Source organism: Mytilus galloprovincialis, chromosome 2 (genome assembly GCF_965363235.1).
Source record: "Mytilus galloprovincialis chromosome 2, xbMytGall1.hap1.1, whole genome shotgun sequence".
Lineage (NCBI taxonomy): Eukaryota > Metazoa > Mollusca > Bivalvia > Mytilida > Mytilidae > Mytilus > Mytilus galloprovincialis.
In genome coordinates, this window is record NC_134839.1 from 29,222,853 (window position 1) to 29,235,213 (window position 12,361).

A 12,361-nucleotide genomic window follows, 5' to 3' on the forward strand; every position below is an offset into this window, starting at 1 on the left:
TTCTGAATAACAGTGTGGTTCGTTAAAAAGGATTGGAAGATACCGAGGAGATGTTAAAATAACTCATAAGTCGAGATTAACTGAGATCGCCATAGTGATGAAATCGTCAAGCAAGTCTACGGTTAACAAGAATTATGTAATTTTTATTCGGTAATGAAGAAATCTTATTTCTTTCTTGCATCGGATACTTACATATTCAATATGTATATATATATATATATATATATATATATATATATATATATATATATATATATATATTATAGGGCATGAAGTTTCAGGACTTATTTGTGCAGATCATGATGATCATTTTTGTCATTCAAACCAGGTAATAACGTATTAATATTGATGTTCTTTGAGGGCATTCATATATCAAATCATTCTACATATCAGTACATGTACATAACTATCATGGAAAGCCAACTGGGTCAAAATTATTAATTCGTTAATTTTCAATTTACAACTTGTAGCTGTTTGATTCCAAAATTCTTTATTGGTTAATTGTCAATTCGTATATTGACGTTTTGTAACTTGTAACATGTCGATTTGTATTATGCTAACGATCATTATGACGAGAGATGGCAATCGATTTCTTCTTCGGTGTTTAATATGTACTTTCTCTAATTTCTGTGCTATTTTCACATTTTCTGAACGATATGAGAAAAATGTTTCTCCTCACTAGTGAAAAATTTGTTCTCGGCAAATGATTGGTTGAAATTTAATGGTGACGTTAAATTTTCTTGTTTTCTTCTGAATTTTCTATTTGTGACGTTATCAAAAAAAGGCGCCCATGCCTGATAACGTCACATCAAAAGTACACAACTTTCCTCAATTTTTGAAAAGGAAGTATAAAAACTATAAGACAAACAAATTATACCACTGTAACTCGTGTATTACGATATTTCTCCACTCTTGACAGTAAAATTTAACTGTCTCGAGTGGTATCGTAATACACTTGTTGCAGTGAAGGAATCTATATGTTCACTATAAAATAGGGGCAAAAGATACCAGTGGAACAGTTAACTCATATATCGAAAACATACATAAATTGAAAATCTGTATTTAAATTTGGAGCATTAGGCAAAGGACTAGATCGAACGTGTACTGCTATTGTACACTCCAAGATAGCGGTACACGGTGAATCTACATTTCGCGTAATTAAGAGTATTAAAATAACTTTAATGTGCGTATTGTTATGCGTTTACTTTTCTACATTGGTTAGAGGTATAGGGGGAGGGTTGAGATCTCACAAACATGTTTAACCCCGTCGCATTTTTGCGCCTGTCCCAAGTCAGGAGCCTCTGGCCTTTGTTAGTCTTGTATTATTTTAATTTTAGTTTCTTGTGTACAATTTGGAAATTAGTATGGCGTTCGTTATCACTGGACTAGTATATATTTGTGTAGGGGCCAGCTGAAGGACGCCTCCGGGTGCGGAAATTTCTCGCCACATTGAAGACCTGTTGTTGCCCCTCTGCTGTTGTTTTTTATTTGGTCGGGTTGTTGTCTCTTTGACACATTCCCCATTTCCATTCTCAATTTTATTAATTCAATAATATGTTACAAGTTAAAAATAAGTATACAAAAAAACGGGAATATAACACCATTGATGAAAGCATAGAAGAGAACAAATCAAATTAATGTATGTCGAGTACTTCGATAACGATATTTATAGGGATGTTTGATAAAGCTATTTGAAAAAAACCTAAGAAGCAGAATAATCAGTACTGGGTGTATCTTAGCTTTAATATTTATTTCTTTGAAGGTGTGCGAAATCATCCATTCACATTATGGACTTTTTAGAAAACGTTGTGTGGATCGACACCATGGCGTAAGTATTCTATATGAGCCTTAAATCATAACTAGAAACACGATTTATTTGTACTATATGCATATATATGTATTTGGCTATTTGTATGTCAAATATCTCGTCGTGTGTTAACTCGTAAAATTTAGAAAGAATACAGACACTATGGTTCTTACTCCCTCAAGCAAATTGGCTACTTTAGGACCCTGTTGCTCATATGGTCCGACCGTACGCGTATGGTCGGGCTAATTAACAAGTTTACAGGTAACAAGTAACTCTTCATAAGGTATACACCTTGTAGTTGTCACGTCATTAAAAAAATGATATCAAAGGTCATTTCATTTTTATTATAATAAAAAAAGCAGTTTCACTGATGCATATAATTTAACTCACCAGTCACTATAGTAAAAACATTTTATACATATAGTCATTCCCGACTTGTTGTTACAAGTGCATGTCAATATATCGACATAGGTAGATATTTCCATAATTTCTTTTTTTTTTAAATAAAGTTTATTGATATGTGAAAAAATACCTATATGGTCCAAATACTCATATGGTCCTGCCCGTTAATAACCAAACCAGTATATATACTCATATGGTCCGACCATAAGAATATACGCATATGTTCATGACCATACGCGTATGGTCCAAATACTCATATGGTCCGGAACATATATAGATAACATGAAGCATTTACCGAATATCTGTAAATACACTGTATGTGCCAAAGTGTTTAGAATATTGTATGTGGTATCTGAATACACACTTAATGTGCCACAGTGTTTAGAATATAGTATGCGGTATCTGAAAACACACTTGCTGTGCCGTAGTGTTTAGAATATTGTATGCGGTATCTGAAAACACACTTGATGTGCGACAGTGTTTATAATATTGTATTCGGTGTCTGAAAACACACTTGATTTGCCACAGTGTTTAGAATATTGTATCGGGTATAACTTGAAATGATAAAAAATGGTAAATAAGTAAAATACATGTTTAAATCATCCTTCAAGTTATTTTGTCAAATGTTGCTACTAGTATTACCTTCAACGTAATAAACGCACTTTATGTGAACCAAAGCGGACAAAAAAGAGAAGACAGTTGGAGTATCCGATAATAATGAAAACAAAAAACACCATAGCAGAAAACTAAAAACAAATCGACTAACGCAATTAATCTCTCTCCCCTCCCCCTCCCCGGTTAATAAACAAACACATAGACACAACACAAAAAAGAAGTCGAAATCAAGTGCTCCAGGAGGGTAGGTTATTTCTCTTTTTCTGCACTCGTCTTGTTCCAGATGAAAAGCTAATAATAAGTTAACAATCGATAAAATGAGGACGGGATCCTAGTAACGACAATTTTAAATCAAAATTTAATGGAAACTTGTTTACGTGTATTTTATTTCTATTTTTCAGTTACATGAATGTCGACATGTGCCTGATGTTAATGAACACTGCTTCTGTTCTACTCAGGAATGTGTTTTTGGTATATATATATTGTTCTTCATTCTTCTTTTTAATATCTATATAATAGGATCATACCACATCTTGAGATTGATTTTACTAAAAGAGAAAGGAAAGCTTGTATACAAGTAGAATATATAAATATATATATATATATCTATAATTTAATTTTAGATGTAACATGTCTTCTGATTGGCTGACGGTGGGTTTTTTTATCATCTCATAGACATAATGTTGTCATGAGACTGTGACGTCATTCGCGTTTTTTCATGATTTACGCCGGTTTAAAATGGAATTAAGAATTGAATTTAAAGAAATGATTGTAATTTTTTCTCTCTGTCTATTCACAATAACATCAAAAATGTGCTGCACACTTAATAATAACCCGCTACGCGCGTTCTTCAACGCACCACATTTTTAATGATATTTCAGAAAAAATATCACAGTCATTTCGTTAGTCTATACAGGAAGTAACTCTAATGCTTCGACAATAAGCATGGCCTGTATCATTCACAATGAACACTCACAATGCATATTCACTCTCAATTAAATGTCATAATCGGGAAAAGACAACTTTTAACTAAAATAAAACACGATGTCCTGGCTATCGTTTTTAACGAAAAACACCAAGGTTACGCAATTGATTGTTTTACTTCTTCTTTTTCGTTGTTATCTTATTAACATAAAATTTGTACAACAAAAGTAGTAAACAATTACAACATATCCTATTCAGCAGTATTTTGTTAATGTATGTCAATTTAATCTAAATCCAAAATAAATTCCGTGTAATATACGTTAGTCTAATTTTGTCGACATAATCTTAACAAATCGTTTGGATGAACATTTTGAATATAGAACAAATCAGGCCACTTTTTTTTATTAGTTGGTTTACGGTATTCTTCTTAAATAAGGAAGGGTAGGAGGTCGAAAAAAAAATAAAAATAAAAATAATGAAAAAATACAGGGTAGGAGGTCGAAAAAAAATTAAAAATAAAAATTGGAATTAATACTTGTTTTTTTTTTTTACCAAAAATGGAGAGAAACAAACAATGACGTTACTTTATATAATAGTATAATATTAACCATGTATGCAGATCGTTTCATAATTTGGTATTAATTCTTGCTGTTTTAATTTAAATTGTGTTTCAAGGAGTCCAATGTCAATGTAGATTGATGAAAGCAGATATCTGCTTTCATCAATCTACATTGATCTACATATATATATGTCACTGATGAAAGGGAAGTATATATATATATATATGTCCCTGATGAAAGGGAAGTGTCTTTTCCAATTGCATTTCTCTTTGTTCTGTGTATTTATTTATCAAATTTAGATCAGGGAGTGACAAAATTCCTCATAACACAATACAATCTTATTGAGGAAATACCATATGCGCTCTGCATGTCACATGCCTTCATATGTGGTACATAGAAACATGTCCTTTTTAGGCTTTTTATGCTATTTTACACAGCTAAGTATTAGCTTATATCTCGAAGTGTCCTGTGATTGTCCCTTTTTATAAACAATGATAAATGTCGAAGTGATTTTAATTGTCAGGCATTCTATGACAGTAATATTCTGATTTTGTGTTGGGATCTTGTTAACCATATCCAATCTCTCTTCCATTAAATCTTAATGGGTACCGTGTAATGGTATTTAGGTATTTATATAATAAGGCCAATTAATCAGACACCCATCCCTGGCAGCAAGTTAAAAGATCCTTCCCTTTAGTGACGTCTGGCAAAGCTATTTAAAAACAAATCTGGGATGCCAGGAAGCCTTGCCAGATCTCATAATTATTTGGACTAGTACCTCATATGTGTAATGGAACTAAAACAGCCCCTTTCGACGGGTATCAGACTTTTTGATCAACGTAGGAAGGCGTCCCAGAAAAAAAAATAAAATAGCCTTGCCAGACGTCATAATTATTTGGACTAGATCAACACTTGAATTAAAGTTGACCCGCCGTCAACCTCACTGACTGTCTGAAACAGGGGTTCAAATCACAGGCACTTGTCTGAGCTCAGAAAAAAATCTTATATACCTTAATATAACATGTCTCAGAAAAAAATCTTATATACCTTAATATAACATGTTATATTAAGGTATATAAGATTTTTTTGGTCTGAGACAAGTGCCTGTGGTTCAAATTAGCGGTTGTCCGACCTTTTAAACCAAAATTCCAAAACGATCTCAAAAATAATTATCATTTTTATTATTCATAACTGCGATGTTCATTTTGTTCAACCGCTAGATTTACACCGAAAATCTCTAACAATTAATGTGTAAATCTAAGCAAGTATTGTAAAATCGTATCTGGTCCTCCATTTTCAACTGGTTCCTTTTCACCGCATTAGATCATGATGAAACATTAACTGAACAGGGAACCGCCTTTCAACTGGTTCCTTTTCACCACATTAGATCATGATGTAACGTTGACTGAACAGGGAACCGCAAGGGATTTTCGAATCCACTCCGAGGGTATTCCGACTGGAAGATGAAAGACCGATATTTTTATATCATTCATGTTTTTATTTTTATTTGTTCTTTTTCAAACAGAAAAGGGTCGGCGGAATTAAAAAAAATCTTGAACATCGTTTTTATTTTTATTTTAAAATCGTGAAAAACAGGGTCGGCGGATCCCGTAAACCAAGAAATAAAAAAAAGTGGTCTCATGGTAGTTTTTCTACAATTTGATTGATTATTATTTAAACCTTGCTGATTGCATGAGTTCATTATAAATGGAACTGCGTTGCACAATTTATATGTTTTGTTGAAAAGATTATAGATAAAGTTTATTTAATATCTATATAACACCAATTTACTAAATATTATACAAAGTCTTGAAATTTTATTATTCATCTTTCGGTTATTTTGTTGGCAATCTTTTAAATTCTGATTTTGACCGTTCCCATTTATAGTCTTAACTTTTTTTGTTTTGCCGTTAAAACATACTCGCACATAACTCAATAGTGATATCATGTTTTCTTTCGGTCTAAAAACGTTCATACAAACTGTTAAAAAAAATCATGACAGAAAAAGTCATATGATACTTATACATTATTGCATGGCATTTTCCATATTGGCCCTGGTATCAGCCTTAGACTCTCATATCAACCCAGAGGGCTTGATATGGGTCGTGGGCTGGTACCACAATGACATGTAATAATTTATTTATCACATTTTTTCAAGCAGAGAAAAAAAGATAGCATATACCAAATTATGTTTGATATTTTCAACGAAATTTCAAAAAAAACATTTAACGAAAGAAAAAATCACAGTGAATTAACAAAGTTCGTATCACAGTGAGTAAACAACGTTTTGTGAAAAGTTTAACAAATAATTAACAATTAATATATTAATTCTCGGAATTGTAAATATTACACGACGAATTGTTATATTTCCAATTAAAGATGAGAAATAATACACCATATCGATGTCAGAAATTTGTACAACAATCACTTTTCCATTGTGGTGTCAATTATTTTCTAAATTCTTTATGACGTCAAAATTTTACGGGATCTTTTGTGATTTCCACTGTTCATTTTTACATTTTTTTCTACTGCAGCAGATTCGTAACTTTCTAAATTTCTTTTCATTGTATTTTCATTTTGCATTTTTTGTATGAATTTACATTCATCGTCATTTGATCTATGAGAAACCTCTCCTGATCGTCTAGCTTCTTCGGATGACAACTTGTTTACGAATAGTTTTTAATTGAAAGGTTACCGGAAGTTAAACTCGAGGGGCTCGATATGGATTTCGACGGCTGATATCGATATTGGCCCCAAGGCTGATAACCAACCTTGACTTCCAGCTATCATTGGCCATGCCAAAATGTACATATCAGTACAAAATATGTGATGAAGGGATAAGTACTACAAGACAATATTGACACACAATTTAGATTATTGTTTGAATGTTTAATTAATTACGTTTCATTCGATTGTTTTACAGTCCATACAACAGCAGGTCAACCAATAATAACAACAACAGCTAGACCAACAACAATAACACCTAAACCACCACCAACAACAACAACAGTTAGACCAACAACACCTAAACCAACAACTACACATAAACCAACAACTACAACACATAAACCAACCACAACAACACCTAAACCAACAACAACACCTAAACCAACAACAACAGCTAGACCAACAACAAAAACAACAGTTAAACTAACAACAACACATAAACCAACAACTACACATAAACCAACAACTACAACACATAAACCAACCACAACAACACCTAAACCAACAACAACACCTAAACCAACAACAACAGCTAGACCAACAACAAAAACAACAGTTAAACTAACAACAACACATAAACCAACAACAACAGCTAGACCAACAACAACAACACCTAAACCAACAACAACAGCTAGACCAACAACAACACCTAAACCAACAACAACACCTAAACCAACAACAACACCTAAACCAACAACAACACCTAAACCAACAACACATAAACCAACAACTACAACTCCTAAACCAACCACAACAACACCTAAACCAACAACAACAGCTAGACCAACAACAACACCTAAACCAACAACACATAAACCAACAACTACAACTCCTAAACCAACCACAACAACATTTAAACCAACAACAACAGCTAGACCAACAACAAAAACAACAGTTAAGCTAACAACAACACATAAACCAACAACAGCTAGACCAACTACAACAACAACAGCTCAACCAACAACAACAACTACAGTTCAACCGGTAACAAAAACGGCAGGTTGGTTTTGTAATTAGTTTTGAGGCAAATCCCATTTGTTGATACTAATAATGTTTTCATCATCATGCATTTCCAGAGAAGACTTGTTTTGTATTGCAAAACATTCTGATATCAAGATGATACTGTTTGTAAACAAAAAAAAAATCTTTTTGATAAACCTTAATGTATTGATGCATACAGGTACATAACTCAATAGTAACTTTATAATTATATTCGGTCGAAAAGTTTGCATACACACTGTATTTTTAAATGACTCATGATAGACAAAACTCATGTGATACGTTTCGGTGCAGGGATTGATGTTTAAAAACATTAAACGACATTAGTTTTGTATTTCAGGTAATTATAACGTTTCAGATACAAGTAATACTTGTTTTGTCTCAAAGAACAATCATATATCAAGGTGACGTTGTTATATGTACAAATTATTTAAATTCAAATGTTTTCGCTTATTGCCTCCCAAGTGGTTCCTTTGTATATGTTCTGTCTACATTGTATAAAACTATAATTATCTAAATTATCTTAGTCGGTTAGTTGATTATAGGTTTTCTCAAAAGCATTTCATGTATGGTTGTTAATTGGCTTTTTTTTTGGTATTAGCCATGGAGTTCACAGTTTGTTCCCGAAAAGTGAGTGTGAATATACTCCGCATCATTTATATCAAATGTCAGAATAAATTACATTTCTCAATAGATATAAGGAGATGTGGTACAAGTGCAAATGAGACAAGTGTCCATTCAAGTCAATTTGCAAAAGTAGGTCAAAGAACGGTCTTTAACACGGACACGGAGCCTTGGCTAAACCGAACAGCAAGCTATATAGGGCCCCAAAAATGACAACCGTAAATTAAAACCCATATAAATTGCGTTTGCCGTACACTATTTTAACCCTGGTATTTATCATGTTTTTATTTACAACCACTGGGTGGATGCAACTGCTGGTTGGGGTTTCTCTCGTGGGAATAACCAACTCAGTAGTCAGCACTTCTGTGTTGACATGAATTAGCATGTATATAATAATAAAAAAACTGTTAATTCAACTTTGATACTTTTTAAATACCCAGGATTATCTACCCCATGAATAGATTGTCTTGGCTGTGTTTGTAAAGCCTTGGAACATTTGGGTCCTCGGTTCTCAACAACTTCATGCTTTGTTTGGCCTTTGCAGTTTTGATGATCCGAGCATTACTGACGAATTTGTCTTTAGACTAAATCGAAAGGTGTAATAGCTGTTTAAGCAGAAATTGGTTGGAACTGTAATATACAGTATTTGGTGCAGATCTTGATGATAACGTGAATCTGTTACTTACATCATTAAGATTGAGCATAAAATGCATTATTTAAATGGTGTTGACTATTGTGGTATAAGCTCTACACAATGTTCAGGGTCGTCCGTTGACCTATATTTGCATTTTAATGTGTCATGTGGTCTTTTGTTGAGCGTTGTATCATTGGCAGTTCTACAACATATTTTTTTTATCCATATGTATATACTGTATCTGACATCATTGAATTTTAATTTGAACTATATAATTTCCTTTTGTTTCAGTGGTTTGCCAAGATAAACCTGGAGTGAATTGTACTTTATTCAACGCAAATTTTTGTGCCAACCCCTATTCAAATGAGATTTGTGCCAAATCCTGTGGTCACTGCACCAGTGTTATGCAGTCTGTACTTGGTTAATATTGAATTTAAACGATACGTTGTTTTGTTTTTTATTATGTATTTCATGCAATTCATGAAAATTGTGGTGGAACTGAATAAAAGTGCCAAATTTGAGAAGAAAACTATATATAATATTCTAACGTGACGTGCTTCTTTCGCTTTGTAAACAACACTGTTATAAAATCCTCGGTATATCTGTACTTAGCGCAGACTCAGAGATATACATAGTAATGGCTGTTACAATATACTTCTCCCGTAAATCTACAAGTATTGGAACATATTTGCAGACACTTTGCCGATTTTATTGATTTAAAAAGAGCAATTAAAAAAAGTCAAAATAACTGTTATTCTTATTCGGATGCACAATAAAAAGCAGTAATGCACAAGAGCTCGGAGAAAGCATAAAAATACAAATAAAATAAAATTCCGCGAAAGTCTATTTATTTTTGTATTAATCGCATTTAAGTCCGATTTCAAAACATGACGCCATACATATGTACGTGAACCATCGAAATTCGTATGATATTTTATTAAAGCTGATTTTTGTGTTAGGTTTTGTTTTGTTTTATTTTCTTTTCTATTGCATTATTTGCATATTTACTAATTTCAGCAAGTCAACATGGTGGCTCCTAAGTTACGATACGTTAACTTTGGATTTGACGGAAGCTTACGAGAAAATCATGTAAATTAAAAATGGAAAAAGTTGGGTTTGAGAGTTAGAAGAATTAAACAGTGTTTTCTAGTGGTTATTCACGAAATAACTCATGCAAGCTACGGATTAATTAAGATATTTGAGCTTTATCTAATACCCTAGTCCCACTAGGCCACGATCGCACTACGATCTGTGAAAAAAATGCAAATATTGATGATCGTGGTACGATCGTGTAGGTCGCAGTAAGGTCGTACCACGGTCGTGGTGAGGTCTTCAAGATCGTGACGAGCGTGGACAACTTTGAACATGTTCAAAACAATCGTGGTGCGGTCGTGGCGAAATCAGGTCGTAGTAGAAGCGTAGTGAGAGCGCACTAAGATCGTAGTAAGATCGCAAAGGTCGCTGTACAATCGTAGCGAGAGCGTAGCGAAAGCGTGATTCTATTCGGAGAGAAGCGCTACGATTTCACAGCGACGTTATGACGACCTTACTACGACCATCACGTTGTCACCGCGACCCAACTACGCTTCCACTATGACTATACCACGTTTACACCACGCTGTTCAAGACCATAGTACGATTCTAGCACGCCCTTGCCGTCCTCATCACGCTCTTCTTACGACCTTACTACGTTCACACTACGACCATCATTTCTATTGTCATTTTCACATAAAATATATAAAAAAAACTCCCTAGATTTTGTTTGTCTGAATGTATTTATCCATTTGCTCTAACGCCTCAACCATGCTTCTCGTTTTTATATAGATTAGACCGTTGGTTCTTCCCGTTTAAATTGTTTAACATTAGTATTTTTTGGAGCCCTTTATAGCGTGCTGTATGGTATGAGCCAAGGCTCCGTATTGAAGGCCGTACCTTGGCCTATAATGGTTTACTTTTATAGATTATTACGTTGATGGAGAGTTGTCTCATTGACACTCAAACCACATCTTCCTATATATATTGACACATCTGTGTCATCTCTGCTATCGTTCACTAAAATATCGTCATTTGAGTTTTATGGACCAGCAATAGGTTGTAATTTAGGTTTGATTGGTCATCTCTTCATGACAAGTATTGTACTACTTATGTGTATAGTATCAGTCTGGAGCTGGCATGTCAGTTAACTGCTAGTAGTCTGTTGTTATTTATGTATTATTGTCATTTTGTTTAATATTTTCTTTAGTCACATCTTCTGACATCAGACTCGGACTTCTCTTGAACTGAATTTTAATGTGCGTATTGTTATGCGTTTACTTTTCTTCATTGATTGGCTAGAGGTATGGGGGGAGGGTTGGATCTCACAAACATGTTTAACCCCACTAATGTTGCGCCTGTCCCAAGTCAGGAGTCTTGTACTATTTTTAATTTTAGTTTCTTGGAGTTTAGTATGGCGTTCATACTTTGCTCCCTCTGCCTCTACATCAACCCCTACCACCACGCCCACGTGTTCTAGTAGATTTTGGTGGCATGAATGTATTGTTTCCGAGAAATCCCCGTTTTAATCAGAAATAGAAAGAATGGAACTATATTGATATGAAACACGATATTGACGGTATTGCTGATAACGTAGTAAGATCGCGGTATGAACGTAGTATAATCGTGGTAAGAACGTGCTTTAATCGCAGTAAGATCGTATTGCAATCGGATAACTCGTGGTATGGTCGTAGTGAGAGCGTGAAGAGCGTAGAAAGATCTTTATAAGCGTAGTGAGGTCGCAGAATAAGCGCGATGAGAACGTGGTTTAATCGTAGCGGGATCGTTGTAGAAGCGTAATTAGGACGTAGTAGCATCGTGAAAGCAACGAAAATTAACATATTCATGCCGTTCATACCGCGACCTCACCACGATCTAAATTTATTTTAGATCGCGGTGAGCGTGGTGCGATCGTGGTCTAGTGGGACTGGGGCTTAACAGGGAGTAAAAAAGATCAGCCACACACACACCAAACCAACCCTCGCTTTAGTATTTTAATGACCGTATTTGTCCTATTAGAATCGAAATAATTCATGG

The 12,361-nt window shown here is 34.1% G+C and overlaps 1 protein-coding gene across 1 annotated transcript in view; it reads left to right on the forward strand.

The window, feature by feature from the left end:
- LOC143063324 (uncharacterized) overlaps positions 1-10,401 on the forward strand; it is a 34,971-nt gene extending 24,570 nt beyond the window's left edge. Inside the window, exons 10-15 of the mRNA XM_076235401.1 lie at positions 267-328; positions 1,763-1,828; positions 3,226-3,295; positions 7,232-8,035; positions 9,584-9,712; positions 10,310-10,401. Of these exons, the coding sequence (XP_076091516.1) occupies positions 267-328; positions 1,763-1,828; positions 3,226-3,295; positions 7,232-8,035; positions 9,584-9,712; positions 10,310-10,332 (1,154 nt within the window). The 3' untranslated portion in view covers positions 10,333-10,401. The remainder of the gene's footprint in view (positions 1-266; positions 329-1,762; positions 1,829-3,225; positions 3,296-7,231; positions 8,036-9,583; positions 9,713-10,309) is intronic.
- Positions 10,402-12,361: the final 1,960 nt, after the last annotated feature.